The sequence below is a fragment of the Rhinoderma darwinii genome, chromosome 3, assembly GCF_050947455.1.
Source record: "Rhinoderma darwinii isolate aRhiDar2 chromosome 3, aRhiDar2.hap1, whole genome shotgun sequence".
NCBI classification, from domain to species: domain Eukaryota; kingdom Metazoa; phylum Chordata; class Amphibia; order Anura; family Rhinodermatidae; genus Rhinoderma; species Rhinoderma darwinii.
In genome coordinates, this window is record NC_134689.1 from 141,619,631 (window position 1) to 141,638,622 (window position 18,992).

General features: G+C 45.3%; 1 protein-coding gene across 1 annotated transcript in view; it reads right to left on the bottom strand.

Annotated features, from left to right (window-relative positions):
• CEP290 (centrosomal protein 290) overlaps positions 1–18,992 on the bottom strand; it is a 214,458-nt gene that overhangs the window by 40,096 nt on the left and 155,370 nt on the right. Inside the window, exons 40-41 of the mRNA XM_075856803.1 lie at positions 7,163–7,288; positions 4,551–4,696 (exon numbers count right to left, since the gene is read on the bottom strand). Coding sequence (XP_075712918.1) covers positions 4,551–4,696; positions 7,163–7,288 — 272 coding nt within the window. The remainder of the gene's footprint in view (positions 1–4,550; positions 4,697–7,162; positions 7,289–18,992) is intronic.

The following is an 18,992-nucleotide window of genomic DNA, read 5'->3' on the forward strand; positions in this document are numbered from 1 at the left end:
ACGTTCAACTAACTTCTGACATATTATAGTGACAAGTCAGAAGTTTTGATTTGTGGGGGTCTGAGCACGGAGACCTCCACCAATCGCTAGTACGATGCGGCAGAAACGCTTGGGTGAGCGCCGAGCCGCTTCGTTCCTGTTCGGCTTTTCTCGGAAAGCTAATGTAGCGGTGTACGGACTCAATATAAAGTCTATGGCCCCGTACACCGCAACATCGGCTTAACGAGAAAAGCCGAACAGAAACAAAGCAGCTCAGCGCTCACACAAGTGATTCTGCTGCTTCGTTCTAGTGATCGGTGGGGGTCTCAGTGCTCGGACCCCAACCGATCAAAACTTCTGACTTGTCACTATCAGTGTTCCCTATAAGGTGCGTGGCTGCGCACCTTCCACGGTCCGCCCGCTCACTAAAGTTTAAAGCATGTGCACTGTCACGGGCAGATGCAGTGGCGTCGCTAGCACCGGATGGGGATAGCTGTGTAGCACTATATACACTATATTGCTGTGTAACACTATATACACAAGGAAAGGAGGGCGGCTGTATAGCACTATATACAAGCGGAGAGGGGGGCTGTGTAGCGCTATATACAAGGGGAGGGGGGCTGTGTAGCGCTATATACAAGGGGAGGGGGGCTGTGTAGGACTATATACAGGGGGATTGCTGTGTGGCACTATCTACAGGGGGGTCTGCGTGTGGCATTATCTACAGGGGGGTCTGCGTGTGGCATTATCTACAGGGGGGTCTGCGTGGAACCATCTACAGGGGGGTCCGCGTGGAACCATCTACAGGGGGGTCCGCGTGGAACCATCTACAGGGGGGTCCGCGTGGAACCATCTACAGGGGGGTCCGCGTGGAACCATCTACAGGGGGGTCCGCGTGGAACCATCTACAGGGGGGTCCGCGTGGAACCATCTACAGGGGGGTCCGCGTGGAACCATCTACAGGGGGGTCCGCGTGGAACCATCTACAGGGGGGTCCGCGTGGAACCATCTACAGGGGGGTCCGCGTGGAACCATCTACAGGGGGGTCCGCGTGGAACCATCTACAGGGGGGTCCGCGTGGAACCATCTACAGGGGGGTCCGCGTGGAACCATCTACAGGGGGGTCCGCGTGGAACCATCTACAGGGGGGTCCGCGTGGAACCATCTACAGGGGGGTCCGCGTGGAACCATCTACAGGGGGGTCCGCGTGGAACCATCTACAGGGGGGTCCGCGTGGAACCATCTACAGGGGGGTCCGCGTGGAACCATCTACAGGGGGGTCCGCGTGGAACCATCTACAGGGGGGTCCGCGTGGAACCATCTACAGGGGGGTCCGCGTGGAACCATCTACAGGGGGGTCCGCGTGGAACCATCTACAGGGGGGTCCGCGTGGAACCATCTACAGGGGGGTCCGCGTGGAACCATCTACAGGGGGGTCCGCGTGGAACCATCTACAGGGGGGTCCGCGTGGAACCATCTACAGGGGGGTCCGCGTGGAACCATCTACAGGGGGGTCCGCGTGGAACCATCTACAGGGGGGTCCGCGTGGAACCATCTACAGGGGGGTCCGCGTGGAACCATCTACAGGGGGGTCCGCGTGGAACCATCTACAGGGGGGTCCGCGTGGAACCATCTACAGGGGGGTCCGCGTGGAACCATCTACAGGGGGGTCCGCGTGGAACCATCTACAGGGGGGTCCGCGTGGAACCATCTACAGGGGGGTCCGCGTGGAACCATCTACAGGGGGGTCCGCGTGGAACCATCTACAGGGGGGTCCGCGTGGAACCATCTACAGGGGGGTCTGCGTGGAACCATCTACAGGGGGGTCTGCGTGGAACCATCTACAGGGGGGTCTGCGTGGAACCATCTACAGGGGGGTCTGCGTGGAACCATCTACAGGGGGGTCTGCGTGGAACCATCTACAGGGGGGTCTGCGTGGAACCATCTACAGGGGGGTCTGCGTGGAACCATCTACAGGGGGGTCTGCGTGGAACCATCTACAGGGGGGTCTGCGTGGAACCATCTACAGGGGGGTCTGCGTGGAACCATCTACAGGGGGGTCTGCGTGGAACCATCTACAGGGGGGTCTGCGTGGAACCATCTACAGGGGGGTCTGCGTGGAACCATCTACAGGGGGGTCTGCGTGGAACCATCTACAGGGGGGTCTGCGTGGAACCATCTACAGGGGGGTCTGCGTGGAACCATCTACAGGGGGGTCTGCGTGGAACCATCTACAGGGGGGTCTGCGTGGAACCATCTACAGGGGGGTCTGCGTGGAACCATCTACAGGGGGGTCTGCGTGGAACCATCTACAGGGGGGTCTGCGTGGAACCATCTACAGGGGGGTCTGCGTGGAACCATCTACAGGGGGGTCTGCGTGGAACCATCTACAGGGGGGTCTGCGTGGAACCATCTACAGGGGGGTCTGCGTGGAACCATCTACAGGGGGGTCTGCGTGGAACCATCTACAGGGGGGTCTGCGTGGAACCATCTACAGGGGGGTCTGCGTGGAACCATCTACAGGGGGGTCTGCGTGGAACCATCTACAGGGGGGTCTGCGTGGAACCATCTACAGGGGGGTCTGCGTGGAACCATCTACAGGGGGGTCTGCGTGGAACCATCTACAGGGGGGTCTGCGTGGAACCATCTACAGGGGGGTCTGCGTGGAACCATCTACAGGGGGGTCTGCGTGGAACTATCTACAGGGGGGTCTGCGTGGAACTATCTACAGGGGGGTCTGCGTGGAACTATCTACAGGGGGGTCTGCGTGGAACTATCTACAGGGGGGTCTGCGTGGAACTATCTACAGGGGGGTCTGCGTGGAACTACCTACAGGGGGTCTGCGTGGAACTACCTACAGGGGGTCTGCGTGGAACTACCTACAGGGGGTCTGCGTGGAACTACCTACAGGGGGTCTGCGTGGAACTACCTACAGGGGGTCTGCGTGGCACTACCTACAGGGGGTCTGCGTGGCACTATCTACAGGGGGTCTGCGCGGCACTATCTACAGTTGAGTGACCGCCCTTTAAGCGGCTGAGTATTAAACAGGGAAAACTGAAAGGTCTCGATGAAAGCCACCATGGGAAAATGCAAAAATATAGAAAATAAAACGTTTGAGAGTGGCTGTATTGAAGTTAAATGTAATGCAGTCAAATTAGCATGCAAATGGAATCGTACTCGCACGTGTGAGGAGAGCCAGGCACCTAGCTCCCCTCCGATCCTAGTTCACTTTAAATATCACTCCCCTGGTCACTCTTTCAGTAATGCAGCAAGCAGAATAATCAACCGAAGTAAAAAAGGTGATTTTAATAACATTTGAATATAAAAACAAATATAAAATGGCCGAACATTCTGAATATAAAAACAAATATAAAATGGCCAAACATTCAGTGGGAAAATGGAATGGCCATAATGAAATGTAGCGCATGTGGTCCTTGCTTAGTCACTGACCCAGAAATGTGCTAAAATATAGGCAGGAAGACAAGAGAGCAGTTGCTTGCCTCCGATCACCTCAAGAGAAGTAGGGAAACAAGTTAGCGGTGCCCCTGTTTCTTAGCGAAAAAGGAAAGAAAATAAACAATAAACTAACACAAAACAGAGCAAGACTGCCTGCTGAACCAGAAATATATCAGTGGGTGTTAGTGCACCCACTGAACAGTCAAGGCCCCAAATTCTTGTTTGGGGCAACTAGAAATGTGATCTTTACGTAAACTAATGTGTTTCTTGGCCTGATTTATTGTAAATTAAATTCAAAAACTTAGCATTAACCATAAACCTTGTGCTAAAACAAGTAGACCTCTTGTTTTTTGTCTTTGGAAGGATACATTTTCTTTAATCCTTGTTGCTGCAGCCATTTTTTGTTTTTGCATTTCCTCTACGCCTTTCAAAAGCCGTAACTCTTTATTTTTCCATCGACATAGATGCATGAGGGGTTTACTTTTTACAGGACGACTTTTGCTTTTAATTTCATTATTTAAATGTACCATATAATGTAAAACGTAAACAAAATTCTTTGGGGGTGGTAGGGAAAAAAAAAAACAGCGATTTCACAATTTTTTTTTTTCCTTTGGCATTTTTACTTTATTATGCGGGTCAACACGATTATGGTGACACCAAATCTATGTTGTTTTTTTATGATGTACTACCCTTGCAAGGAAAAACCATTGTTTAAAAAATATATATATTTTTGAGTCGCCATATTCTGCGAGCTGTAACTTTTATTTTTCCGTAGTTGGAGTGGTGTGAGGGCTTGTTTTATTGCTGGGTAAAACCAATTATGTTTCTTTTTCTTACATCACTTTAGGGCAAAAGTGTTTTTTTTTTTAAAACTTTTAGTACTTTAGATCTTTTTGTACGTTAATAAAAGCCCGCTCTATACTCGCCCTTCCAGGCCATGACGTACAGTTATGTCAAATGATGGGAAGGGATTTAAAGGGGTTAAATGGCACTCCACTCGGTGTGAAACCATTTAATATGCAAAAGAAATTTAGACGTGAGCAGATAATTTTTCACATAACTGTAAAAAGAAATTCCTTTTAAACTGCTGTGCAATAAACCTGTCCAGAACTTACTTGGAATATAGCTCTTTGAGTGTTGTCAACTGTTTTGTCAGAGTCTCCACTTCCTTCTCCTTATCCCTTAGCTTGCTGCGCATTCCTTCTAATTTACTTTGCCATTTTTTGCCTTCTTCCCATTTTATAATCTCTCCTTTGGAGCTCTAAATGGAAAAATAAAAATAAGCATTAGCCTGTAGTTAGTTATTTAAGGAATTCTGTATGGTTATTGGAAGTGCTATAGCCTTGAGTAAAAATCAGTCCCAAGTCCTGCTTTTGGAGACCACAGTTGCAAGTGCGCAGCACATCCATATAGCGGTATAATACTATAAAAATCTGTCCTTACCATACGACGATCTTGCAGGTGAATGGGTCATTACATTATACAACTCTTATAACCGTACTGTAACTCTATGGGTCCCTCACTTGACTAGAACAGATTTTTGTCCACTATTACAAAATAATAGGTTCATATTCAATGTCAACATGCATAAATCTTGAAAACTGTGGGGAATTTATACAAAATGTATTTTAAAAAAAATGGCATAACTTATTTGCTGTGTATTCCTCTAGAGCAGTCTAAAAAGAGCCTGAATTGGATGACTTCCAGGACACCATACCCTTCCTAGATGAGGAAAATGTTGGGATCATATATGGACAGTAACATCAGGGGCTTCCTCTAGGAACAGTTGGCTAACCCCCACATAAGTTCTTTATCTCTGCCTGCTTTGCCCCATAGAGTGCACCCTATATTATAAAGGTCCTACTTTGCTTAATTGCCTTAATCGGTATTACGTGGTTCATTGCTTCAGACTGTATTGTCTCAATGTTGTTCTGTATTTGGAAAGTTGTTTTCAATTTTATGGTATTTTTTGCTGTGCTTTTTTTTTATGTTGAACCGTATCATAACCATGTCTTTTTTTATTGATCCACATAATCTTTGATATTATGTACATGCTGATTTTGCCTTTTTTTATGTTCTTCTGTACCATGTGGTCTTAAGTATTTTAAAAGAGAGTTTTTATTATTTGCTGAAACTGTAAGGCTGGATTCACACGAACATGTTTGGTCCGTAATGGACGGAACGTATTTCGACCGCAAGTCCCGGACCGAACACACTGCAGGGAGCCAGGCTCCTAGCATCATAGTTATGTACGATGCTAGGAGTCCCTGCCTCTCCGTGGAACTACTGTCCCACATTGAAAACATGATTACAGTACGGGACAGTAGTTCCACGGAGAGGCAGGGACTCCTAGCGTCGTACATAACTGTGATGCTAGGAGCCCGGCTCCCTGCAGTCTGTTTGGTCCGGGACTTGCGGACAAAATACGTCCCGTCCTTTACGGACGTAACATGCTCGTGTGAATCCAGCCTAATAGCCATAGATGGGACATTGATTTATTCGGATTTCCATATTTGGAGTCATGGAGGAATTTTTCCACTAATGAGGAAATTGGCATCAACCTCATGGGGGTTTTGCCTTCCTCTGGATTAGCACGGTAGGATTATAGGTTAGACTTGATGGACCATTGTCTTTTTTAAACTATGTAACTAAAAGTAAGAATTCTGCAGTCAAACATAATATGATGTGCTATCCTGCTCCATGAAGCATCATTAAAATGGACCTAGTAAATATGAAGCTCATAAATAGGTTCTACATTATTTAACCCCTCAGTGACCAGCCTATTTTAGGCCCTAATGACCAAGCTATTTTTTGGGTTTTTCTATAGTCGCATACAAAGAGCTATAACTTATATATATATATATATATATATATATATATATATATATATATGTAAAAATAAGTTACAAAAAATAATTCTCCCCCAAGAACAATGTAAAAAAAATAATAAAAATTAACGACTGGTATTGACGGGTCCGTAAAAGTCTGAACTATTACAATATATCCTTATTTAGTCCGCACGGTGAACCCCGTAAAAAATAAAAAGCCAGAATCTCTGTTTTTTAGTCACTTCATCTTCCATATAAAATGGAATAAAAAGTAATCAAAAAGTCTCATGTACACCAAAATGATAAGAATAGAAACTACAGCTCGCCCCGCAATAAATAACCCCTCAGACCGCTCAATTGATGGAAAAATTAAAAAAAAGTTATGGCTCTCAGAATATGGCGACAAAACTGAAATTTTATTTTTAATAATCCGTTTTTTCCTTGTAAGAGTAGTAAAACATAAACAACTATAAAGTTGGTATCGCCGTAATCGTATTGACCCGCAGAATAAAGTTAACATGCCATTTTTACCGCGCGGTGAATACCGTAAAAACAATACCACCCCAAGAGATTAAGGAATCGCTGCTCTTTTCCTATTCCACTAAACAAATAATTTTTTCCCAGTTTCCCACTACATTACAATACATGGTGCCATGAAAATCTTCAACTCGTCCCACAAAAAACAAGCCCTTATACTGCAATATTAATGAAAAAATAAAACAGTTATGGCTTTTGGAGGGTGGGAAGGAAAAACCAAAAAAGTGAAAATGCGAAAAATGGCTGCGGCGGGAATGTTAATATTTCCAACAAGTAAAAGCGCAAATCCCAATAACTTTTTTTTGCTGCATTGAACAACATACAGCAGTCTAAATGAAGGGTAATAAACTTTCCGAACAAACCTTATCTTCATGTGCAGGTTTTCTTTCAACTTCCTCAGATTTTTTCTCCAACTCCACTTCTAGTCTTTTAACTTTCTTCTGAAGTTCATCGATCAGGCTCTGTTTACTTTCCAGATCTGTCTTACTCTGAAAAATAGATATTCAAAATGCAGCTTTAATATTTACATAGTGAAAGAGCTTGAAAACCAAAATATACTTGTTTGATGTCTACTCGAGAAAGGGCTCTGCAAAAAACACAGCAACGCCTGGAACAGGTACTTTATGTACTGTATGTAAGGGACTCTCTATGCAACTGAATAAAACAATAAGTAGGGTATTAGTAGTCAGTAACTTTATCGATTGGTAGAAAAAGATTCATAAATTGTCACAGACCATACAACTGTTTTGTTTCAAAATAAATATTTCCATTACAGTAATCTAAGGCAATTTCTATCCTTGATTCCCAACCTGAAATATTAACCCCACTTAGTGAAGCCCCTACTTTTACCTCAAAGGAGTGGTTTGTGGAGGCCGGCTGGCCAGTCATGATAAACTTCTCCTCCAGTTCTATGATCAGAGAAAAGTTTGCCATCACTGCTGCAGTTTTCTGGGGGAACCCCTAACTAGTTTCAGAGGGGCTTTTCCGGTTTTTATTATTGAATTTGTTTATAGAATAGAAAACTATAAAATTTTCTAATATACATGTATTTAAATGTCTGCTCTAATACAAATATAAAAGTGCTGAAGTCTCTGTCTCTGCACCAAAATTGTACAGGACTATACTTTAACGGAATAGGACTAAACTTAGCTCCAGTCATGTGACCCCTGACATTCAGTTAACACTGTCCAGCTACACTATATAGCCAGAAGTAACTAAACACACGACCAACACACCAATATGAACTTGTTGGACATCCCATTCCAATACCACAAGTTTTAATATGGAGTTGGGCCCCCTTTTGGAGTGTGCCTATAGGAGATTGTACACATTCCGCAAAAAAAAACAACTGTCAGACACAGATTTTGGACAAGAAGTTCTGGCTCACATTCAGAGTTCCAATCCATCCCAAAGGTGTTCGATGGGATTGAGGTCAGGTGCCTGTGCGGGCCAGTCAAATTCCTCCACACCAAACCATGTCTTTATGGACATCACTTTGTGCACTGGACACAATCATGATGGAAAAGGAAAGGGCTGAACACCAAACTGTTCCCACAAAGTTGGAAGCATACAATGGTCTATAATGTCTTTTGTATGCTGTAGAATTAATTATTTTTTTCAGAAGAAGTGACCTTTGGTGATTTCTTTAGTTACGCTTTGTAAAATCCTTATTTTGTAAAGCTCATTAGGGGACACAGATCATCATGGGTATATGCTGCTGCCACTAGGGGGGCAGAAACTAAGTCAAAATTGTAAGCTCCTCCACAGCCTATACCCCTTCTACAGATACTGAGCTAACCAGTTTGTACAGAAAAAGTAGGAGAACTAGGGCAAGCAAACAAGTAAACGAAAAAGAACCAACAAGTCCACACAGAACCCAAAAGCAAAAAGGAACCATCCATCAGGTAAGTAATTAGACACCCATAAATTAAAAACAAAACAAAAATGGGTGGGAGCAGTGTCCCCAATGAACTTGACAAGAAAATTTTATGGTGAAAAACAAGAAAAGAAAACCGTTGCTACTGCTGCCATCTTCTCTACTGCTGCCCGCAGAAACTTAAAGAGGCTCTGTCACCAGATTATAAGTGCCCTATCTCCTACATAATCTGATCAGCGCTGTAATGTAGATAACCGCAGTGGTTTTTTTTTAAACTCGTTTTATTGAAAATTTTTCGAAGTTTAACAAAAGTCACATTCAAAATAGTGAATGGACCACAATGTCCTATAACTTTGTAACAAAGCACTCGCAGGTGCAAAAACATAAGTGCCATAATTTCACGCAATGCCAGCATTATCTTGCGAACAGTTACACCATATTCGTAAAACGTAACCATCTGAGCGTTCATTAATAATAACAGTACAAGTGTTTGATTGTATGCGAGAGGCCCGGGACATCCACTGTCACCCCTTCCAACTGTGATTATCTCCCCCCCCCCAGCGCACTCCTTGCTTGCCCCAGTTCTCTGGAGGAGTAATTAGTTTCTGGTGCTTCACACCACAGGTCCCAAATTTTGTGGAATTTGTCAGGTAAGTTTCTGTGTTTGTAGATGATGCGTTCGTACGACACTGTCGAATTTACCATGTTTTTCCACACCGTAACTTTCGGTGGTCGTCTATCCATCCACCTCATTGATATACCCTTGCGAGCTAGAAATAGTGTCTCCTGTATAAAAATTCTGGTGTAATGTGGCCATTGGTCTTCCTCCATTATGCCAAACAAACATATTTCTGGCGAGCAGTTGATCGGGAATGGCAGTATCCGATTTAGGACTTCAACCACTTCCGCCCAGTAATTCTTGATATGAGGACACGTCCACACCATATGCCAAAAATCTGCAGGAGCATGTGAGCATTTAGGACAGGCAGGTTCCGCTATACAATGCATTTTAAACAGTCGAATAGGCGTTAGATAGGCTTGATGTATGTAGTATAACTGAATGAGCTTGTTATTAGCCGCCGGCGACACATGTAAGTGAGATTGCAGTAAATCATCAATTTTCTCTTCAGTTAGCGATGGTATCAATTGGACCCATTTGGAGATAGCTGGTAGGGGTGCCGCTGAAGCCTTTTTATCCAAGAGGTGAGCGTATATGGTGGAGATCAGTCCTTTAGGACCCTGAGATCTGATCACCCCGATGAGGGGATATGAGGAGATGGGCTGACGATGTGCCGGGAACTGTGTGGAAAGGAGATGGCGCAGTTGTAGGTATTTGAAGAAGTGCTGCCTTGGAATGCGAAATCTTTCCTGAGCCTGTTCAAAGGATATAAAGGTGTCATTTTCATAGATATCGTTGAGCACCTGTATGCCCGCAGCTGTTCAGTATGCTGCGTCCGGGAAGGTGTGCAAGGCTTTCAAGTCCATATTGTGCCATAATGGAGTCTCCTCCGGTATTGTGGGGGTACCTGAAATTTCCGCCGCCGCTTTCCACACTCCTCGGGCTAGTCGACAAATGGGCAGTAGAGGTGTCCCTAGGTTCCCACGATGGAACAATATAGGCCATAGTATTTAATGCGCGGAGTATTCCAGTAAAACTCTTTCAGTTCCAGCCGGTCGGTTTGCTTGTGTCCAGGGGCCCAAATATTTGAGTTGGCCAGCCAAGTAGTATAGGTAGATATCTGGAAGAGCAATTCCAGCCATCTCTTTTGGGCGTTGTAATTTTTGTAAGGCCAATTTAGATCTAGAACGGCCCCATATGAAGGATATGATTAATGAGTCCAGTTGTTTGAAAAAGGATTTTGGTATAGGAGGACATACAGGCTCTTTGGTAGTACCACCATTTTAATCAAATTAATACGGCCCATGACTGATAAGGGAAGGGCCGCCCACACCTTGAATTTTTCTCTAAAGATAGCCAGAAGCGGATGGACATTGAGTGGAAGTGAGCGCGATGCGTTCCTGGCAATATGCAGTCCCAGATATTTGAAGTGATCCACTACTGCCAGCCCTTCCATCGTGGAGCCCACCAGTTGAGATTCGCTTTGATAAAGAAACATTACTGACGACTTTGACCAATTTATGCGCAATCCAGAATAGTCTCCAAATGTGTTAATTAGGCTCATTGCCCTAGGAAGGGAAGACTGCACCCTTGAAATGAAGAGCATGATGTCGTCTGCGTATAAGGCAATTCGATCCTCTTTTGCCGCGTGCTGGATACCTTGTAGCTCTGTGTCTGATCTTAGAAGTATCGCCAACGGTTCCATTGCCATGGCAAAGAGTAGTGGCGATAGAGGGCACCCCTGCCTTGTTCCACGGCCGAGCTCAAATTAAGTCGATGTCAGGCCGTTCAGTGCCACAGTAGCTTTCGGATGAGTATATATGAGTTGTATCCAAGACACAAAGGCCGGTCCAAAGCCAAAGCATGTGAGAACGCTGGAGAGATAGGGCCACTCCACTGAGTCGAAGGCCTTAGCGGCATCTAGGGAAGCCAGAGCCCAATCATTGCTGTTCCGTTCCGCTATTTGTGCCACCGCGTGTACTCTCCTCAGGTTGTCCGAGGTGCTCCTTCCCGGTATGAATCCCGATTGGTCAGGATGGACGAGCTCTGCTATGATCATTTTCAGCCTGTTCGCGAACACTTTGGTCAATAATTTATAGTCGGTGTTGAGCAAGGATATAGGCCTGTATGACCCGCAGTCTAATGGTGACTTGTCCGGTTTCAGAAGTACAATTATAGTAGCGTCATAGAATGAAGCCGGTAACATTCCCTTTTCAAATGACGTATTCAAGACTTCCAGTAGCTGAGGCAAGAGTTGCTCCTGGTATTTGACGTATACTTCAAGCGGTATGCCATCCGGGCCAGATGCTTTGCCCTTCGCCATTGAGGATAATGCTTCTGTCAATTCCTGAAGTGTTAGAGGGGCATCCATAGACTCCCTTTGCATGTCCGTCATTTTGGGTATATTTATTTCCGACAAATAATCCTTGATGTTCTGAGGAGACACCTGCAATGTCGGGCTATAGAGGTCCTTGTAGAAGTCTGTAAAGCAATTGAGAATTTGTACATTATCATGAAGCATGTTCCCTTCAGAAGTTTTAATACGTAATATGGCAGGAGAGGCAGAGTTGCAGTGTATGAGATGTGCCAAGAGACTACTATATTGATTGCCATGCTCGAAATATCTCTGCTTAGAAAAGAAGATGCGACGTTTAGTCTTTTCGTGGAGAAGATTTACGTATTCTCTGCCCTTCTGTAGCCAGTTGTGTTGAGAGCTTGGGGAGGGATCTGCAATGAATGCGGCCTCCAAGTTGGTGCATTCGTTCTCCAGCAGCTGTTCCATCTTGGAAGATTGTAGTTTATGATAGGAAATTGATGACTGCAAACATCCGCGAAGGTATGCCTTCAGGGCATCCCAGAGGGCCGAGTGATTATCAAAGGGAAGGTTATCCGCAAAGAACATTTCAAGTTGGTCAGGTACTCGATATTGAGCGCTGAGCACTGTAAGCCAGAATGGGTGTATCTTCCTGGGACCTCTGTTCACGTGTGGGCGGAGGGTAAGCTTAGCCAGCATAGGGGAGTGGTCCGACATTGCACGGGGTAAGTGTGAAATAATTTCCATCATACTATATACTTTGGGATTACGGCACATATGATCAATCCGAGACAGTGTGTTTCTTCCAGGTGTAAAGCAGGTAAACTCTCGTTTATCAGGGTATCTCTGTCTCCACATATCCAGCCAGCCCATCTCTCTCAAAAACACAGCCAAGGGAGTGATTACAGGTGGATTCCCCAGTACCGCTCCAGAATTAAACTTATCAATAGACGGGTCCAGCAGCAGATTGAAATCTCCCATGCACAACACTCCGGCCATAGGAAACTGTGAGGCAAACTTTGCCGCTTCATAAAGTACCGACATGGGGGCCGGTGGTGGAAGATAAAGTCCAATCAGCACAAAGGGATGACCTTCTATCCATGCATGTATGAATATCCATCTGCCGTCTGTATCCTTTAGTACCACGTCCAGTTCCCATCTAAGTGACTTATGGACTAAAATGGAAACCCCTCTGGAATAGGAGCTATAAGTGGAGTGGGCCGACCATTGTATCCACGGGCGATTCAAGCAATGAACAGTGGGAGGAGTTAGATGCGTTTCCTGGAGACATATTAATTGTGGCCCTTGGTTGCGGGAAAACGTTAGATTTCTTTTATGGGAGTCTCCCAGGCCTCTCACATTTACAGACAAAACATTCAAAGTCATGGCACTTATTACCTTACATATCAATACAATGCAATTTTCTGGGTAAACAGCTGGTGCAAAGAACAAGACACCAGTACCAACAGTTTGTAACCGAAGCTTTCAAGGCTATTAAGTTATTTTATATCACAGGTGTGATATTGTGGGTAAACGGGGGATCACCTATATACCTTATATCTGATATAGGTGAACAAGTTATAAAATAACAGAAGAAAAACCAGCACTATGTTTCCTCATACGTGAATCATTTTAACCGCTATTACATGTATCCAAGCATGCCATGAGTCACGCACTGCCTCTCAATATCTATCCCTGCCAGGGGCCCACAACAGGTTCTATTGATTCTATACAAGGCAGTTATCCCATTATTTCCTTCTAATCATATACCTGAGAAAAGCACGATATAGCATAAATGTAAGAAATAACCCTATTACAAAAAGGATGAACCGCAGGTTTCTCTCTCCAATCCGCCCTGCCAAGCGAAATCTGCGTCCACAGTATAAGTTGAATATATGGTAAGGCCACAAGCAGCAGGATGCATATTATGTCAAAAAACATCTTATCTATACATTGCATACTCATCTGAGAGTCCCATACGATATTCCGAAAGTGCAGGCAATGTGGACATGGCATACATATAGAACAGTCCCGATGATTCAAATGTTAGCGACGGGGCGAGCGACCAACTGAACTCAGCCATTCATCTGCCTCAGCCGGATCAGTGAAGAAGATAGTTTTCTCTTGATGGACGACTCTCAATCTTGCTGGGAACGCCATTGAGTAAGATATTTGTAGGTCCCTGAGTCTCCTCTTGACTTGCACGAAGGAGGCTCTCATTTTCTGTAATGCAGCTGAAAAATCTGGAAAGAGTAGTATGGTGGCATTCTGAAAACGAATCTCTCCGTGCTTGCGCGCAGCCTGTAAAATGGCATCTCGATCTCTGCTGCTCAGTAGACGAGCTATCATGGGTCTCGGTGGAGCTCCAGGGGGTCGTGGTCTGCCCGGCACGCGGTGCGCTCTTTCGATAGTGTAGGAAGAAGACAAAATGGCGTCCGGTAATATTTCCTTAAACCAGGCCTCCATGAATGTGCAGGGGTCACGTCCCTCACTACGCTCGGGTAGCCCCAGGATTCTTATATTATTGCGACGAAGGCAGTTTTCCAAGTCATCTGCTCGTTGCGCCCATTGACCAGCCACCCTATCCAGCTGAATCAATTTAGTGGTCTGCGGCGCCACTCTGTCTTCAAGTCCTGAGATTCTATCTTCTGTCTCTCTCACTCTTTCCCTTAAATTCTGCAAATCTTGTCTCAGAAGACCCACATCCGACTTTACCTCTGCAATCCTGCCAGTCAAGGAAGATGTGGATAATTGAATCGCATCCAGCATGGAAGACACTTGTTCCAAAGTAAGCTCTGTTTCAGGAGCTGGGGGAGGTTCAGGCTGTTCCTGCTCTGAGGAGGGAGACAGTGAAGATGCAGATGCGCCGGCGCCATCTTGTGGAACGGCCCTAGCGTATTCCTTCAGCCGTTCAGCCGCCAAGGATTGCCTGGTTCGGTTCATGACAGCGTATCCTCTTCGGTAAGTATGCAGGTCGGTTTTGGTAGAAGTTATAGCGGTATTTCAGCAGGATAAATAGAGGAAAACCTTAGCTGGGTACGGAGAACTTAAAGCATGCGACCGCTCATGTCCGTCGTTGGCCACGCCCCCAACCGCAGTGGTTTTTATTTTGAAAAACGATCATTTTTGAGCAAGTTATGAGCAATTTTAGATTTATGCCAATTAGTTTCTTAAAGACCAACTGGGCGTGTTTTTACTTTTGACCAAGTGGGTGTTGCAAAGAAGTGTATGAGGCTGACCAAAGTAAAAACATGCCCAGTTGGTCTTTAAGAAACTAATGCGCATAAATCTAAAATTGCTAATACCTTGCTCAAAAATGATCGTTTTTCAAAATAAAAACCACTGCGGTTATCTAAATTACAGCGCTGATCAGATTATGTAGGAGATAGGGCACTTATAATCTGGTGACAGAGCCTCTTTAAGACTGAGGGAAACATCTGAGGATATAAAAGTCTGCATTATATACAACGTATTAAAAATGTGAAGAGAAGACAAAGTAAGTGGTCTTACACACCTGTAGCCCTGTAGCGCACACTGTCCAAGTGGCAGCCACTGTTGTGGTAGAAAGGGTTGTAATGCCTAGAGGGGAAACCTTGCCTTTAGCACGATATGCTTTGCCAATGCAAACCTAACCTAGGGAGTGATAGTAGCCTTGGATGCTCCCAGACCCTTACGATGCTCGTGAGGGATGATAAAGAGAGTCAGAATGACAAAAAGAAGCCATATGAGACACGTAGATCCAGATAGCTATAAACCCATCCAGACTGTGGAGAGAGCATTTCATGGGATGAGAGGGGGAGGGGCAGAACGAAGGAAGCATGATATCCTCGTTCAGGTGGAAGGTAGAATGACAGGAAAGAACCACCGGATAACCTTCAAATGAAGTAGAAGAGAAACCCAATAAGGCTCGAGTGGGGGCAGGCCTTCAGGCAGAGGTATCCCGGTCAGAGCCCTGTATTAAAGCGTGGGGGCCAGGTAAGAGAAGATTTGAAGCCTGGTTTTACTCTTGGAGTCTTGTAAAGATGGGTTTTCCCGCTTTGCATAAACCGGAGAAGTGACAAATAGACTGAAAACGTGGATTATACTTTTTATGAGGACTGTAGTCCTCAGGTCTGTTCCGAGGCATATGAGAGTCCAAACGAGGCACAAAAAAGTAGGAGCCATCATAGAGGAGGCCCATGACAAAGCGATTGGAAGTCGGATCAGCTGTCCACGTTTTGAGCCCCACATATTTATCCCTGGGTGTAGCCAACGGGCCCTTTCTGTGATAGCCTTGCTAACCCAGGTAGATGCAAAGAGGAGTCGAAGACTTAAACCCACTGCCTCAAAGGACGATTTGGCAAAAATTTGAAGCAACTATCCAAAGGGTGACATATGGAACTGTGGTCAGCCATGAGGAGTGCGTTAGCCTTGGCTTGTTGATAAACTAAGTCCACGGCAGGAGGGTCAGTTCACTTAGTTAGAGGATTTTTGGGAAACGGGTACATAACATACAAGCATTTGTAGGATCCTTGGGAAATAGGTACATAAGATCCAGGCGTTTTGTGTAAATTCTTCCACTCTTTGGAAAGAACCTGGTCAAAGAGTGAGAATCTTTGTCCGGCAGGAGAAAAAAAACCCTCTCTGCCAGATGAAGGTTCGGTATACTTGATCTGAAGCGTATCCCAGACAGTAGCAAAAAGGATGTAGACCATGTAAGTTGTTTTTGGAATCAGAGATCTCTCTGATAAGTCCTTACCTTGTTGGGAGGCAAAATCTGACCATGCATTCGGTTGAGAAGGAGGCCGAGTATTGGTCCTGGTCCTTTTCCAAGGCCTGACTTCGAGAGAGTTTCTCCGAATGGTAGGGGGTTCAGAGGCTGGACTAGTAGAAGGGAGCTGGTTGACCAGACAGTCCATACCCATCATGTGCTGGGAGCACTTGGTATAATTGGTAACAGCTAAGTACAAGGTGCATGCCCATTCCGGATTAGCCAATTCAGATGGTGTGGCGACTGATTCAGAGGGAGGCAAGGCCATGGAAGGTAACCTTAGGGCCAGGTAGGCAGTGCATAGATATTCAGACTAACCACATTGAAATTTGGTGCTGCACTTAGAGCAGTCAAATTGGGCAGCTACGGACGCCATCGGAAAGATAGCTACCTGGATCAGTATGTCAGAATCCATAGAGGAGACAACTAGACTGTAGTGAGAGAGCATAACCTGTATTCTACACAATAACTCCCTTGATAAAGGAGTAACGTTTCACATCACTGGGGATCCTTTAGGTACTGCTGCTACAAGATACAAAGGGTCTCAATTGCGCAGGGAGGGGAGTAGGGGGCGATAAAAGAGAACCAACACTCGGCAAGTCCTACCTGGAGACTGCGCTTTGGACTAATCGGGATTCCTGGGCAGAAGAAAAGAGCAGAGGAAAAAGCCAACCTGACGTGCATCACCAGCAAAGTAGGGGAGGGAAGAAAAAAAACGTGTAGCTTCTATAAGGTGACCACATGGAGACTGTAAAAAAGTAGAAGAAATGTGTGCAGCACAGCAGAACTAAACATCCAGGGTCAAAATGGGTGCCAGCTTCCAGGAATCCGTCTGATGGATTTCAATGTAGATGCAAAATGGAAAAGGAAGCAGCACTCCAGCAACAATTTCAAGAATCCAGATTTATTCTCCCATATGTGAAACAAAAATCTTGGCTGGAGCGCTGCTTCCTTTCCCTTTTTGAAACATGAAGACTGTGTCGTCCCTAATTCTAAACTAAAAAGGAAAACATTTTTATAAAAAGCATACAAAACCTGCAAAAGAAGGGAGTACAGCCTCCTAGGGACACAAAGCTAAAACCGGTAAGCCTAATATCTATGGGAGGGGTCTGGGTTGTGGAGGCTCTAACACTTTTGAAGGTGGCCTTGTTCACACGGTGCTAAAAAACCCGACATGTAAACATGTAAAAAATGCTAGCTTTTTTGCAAAGTGCTTTTTAAAGTAAAGGCGTTATGCGTTTTCAGTGCATAATTAGGACTCCCATTGACTATGGGAATTAGGCGCGTTTAAAGCATGTGTTTTCGGTGTTTAACTCCTAGTGGCAGCAGCATATACCCAAAGTCTTATGTGTGCCCAAAAGCACTAGTGAGAAAATCTTATTTTTTTGCTTAAAACATAAAATGTAATTTTCCAATATACTTTTCTCAGATTCTTACCCACCCCTGCTTCTGGTCTCCTGTGTCACTACCCTTCCTTGTTGTCCTTAGTGTGTGTGGTGATTTACAAACACATCATGTGATTGCAGTGGAGACAACACTGTCACATTTATGGGATATCTAATCAGTGTGCCATGAATGACATTTGGGGGAAATCCATTTAAAGTGAAGTTCTAACTCCGACTATGTAAACTGATCAGCAGGGGGTGGAAATATTAGGCAGCAAGTGAACAGTCAGTTATTGAAGTTGATGTGTTGAAAGCAGGAAAAATGGGCAAGTATATGGATGTGAGCGACTTCAACAAGGGCAAAACTTTGATGGTTTGTCGACTGGGTCAGAGCATCTCCAAAACGGCAGGCCCTGTGGTGTATTTCAAGTATGCAGTGGTTAGTACCTACCAAAATCAGTCAATAAAAGGATAACCGGGTCACAGGGTCATAGTTGTCAAAGGCTCATTGATACGCACGTGGAGCGAAGGCAAGCCTGTCTGGTTCCATCCCACAGAAGAGCTACCGCAGCACAAATTGCTGAAAAAGTTAACACTGGCTATGATAGAAACGTGTCAGACCACAAAATGCATCGCAGCTTGGTGCGTTTGTGACTGCATAGTCGCAAACCGGTCAGAGTGCCCCCCTGTCCACACTAGAAAGCGCCTAAAAAGGTCACATGAGCATCAGTACTGGACCACGGAGCTATAGAAGTAGGTGCTCATCTGATGGATCACGTTTTCTTTTTTACATCAAGTGGACGGCAGGTGCGTGCACGACGCATACTTGGGGTAGAGATGGCACCAGGATGAACTATAGGAGAAGACAAACCGGAGGAGGCAGTGTGATGCTCTGGTACATGTTCTGCTGGGAAACTTGGGTCCTGGCAGTGATATGGGTGATATTTTGACAAGTACCACCTACCTAAACATTTTTGCAGACCAAGTACACCCCTTCATGTCAACAGTATTCCCTAATGGCAGTGGCTTCTTTCAGCAGGAACATGCGCCTTGCCACACTGCAAAAATTGGTTCCACAGACATGACAGAGTTTAAGTTGATGGCTTGAAATTCCCCAGATCTCAATCTGATCGAGCGTCTGTGGAACGTGCTGGAAAAATACGTTTGATTTATGGAGACTCCACCTCGCTACTTAAAAGAGTTAAGGGATCTGCTGCTAACGTCATGGTGTCAGATATCGCAGGACAA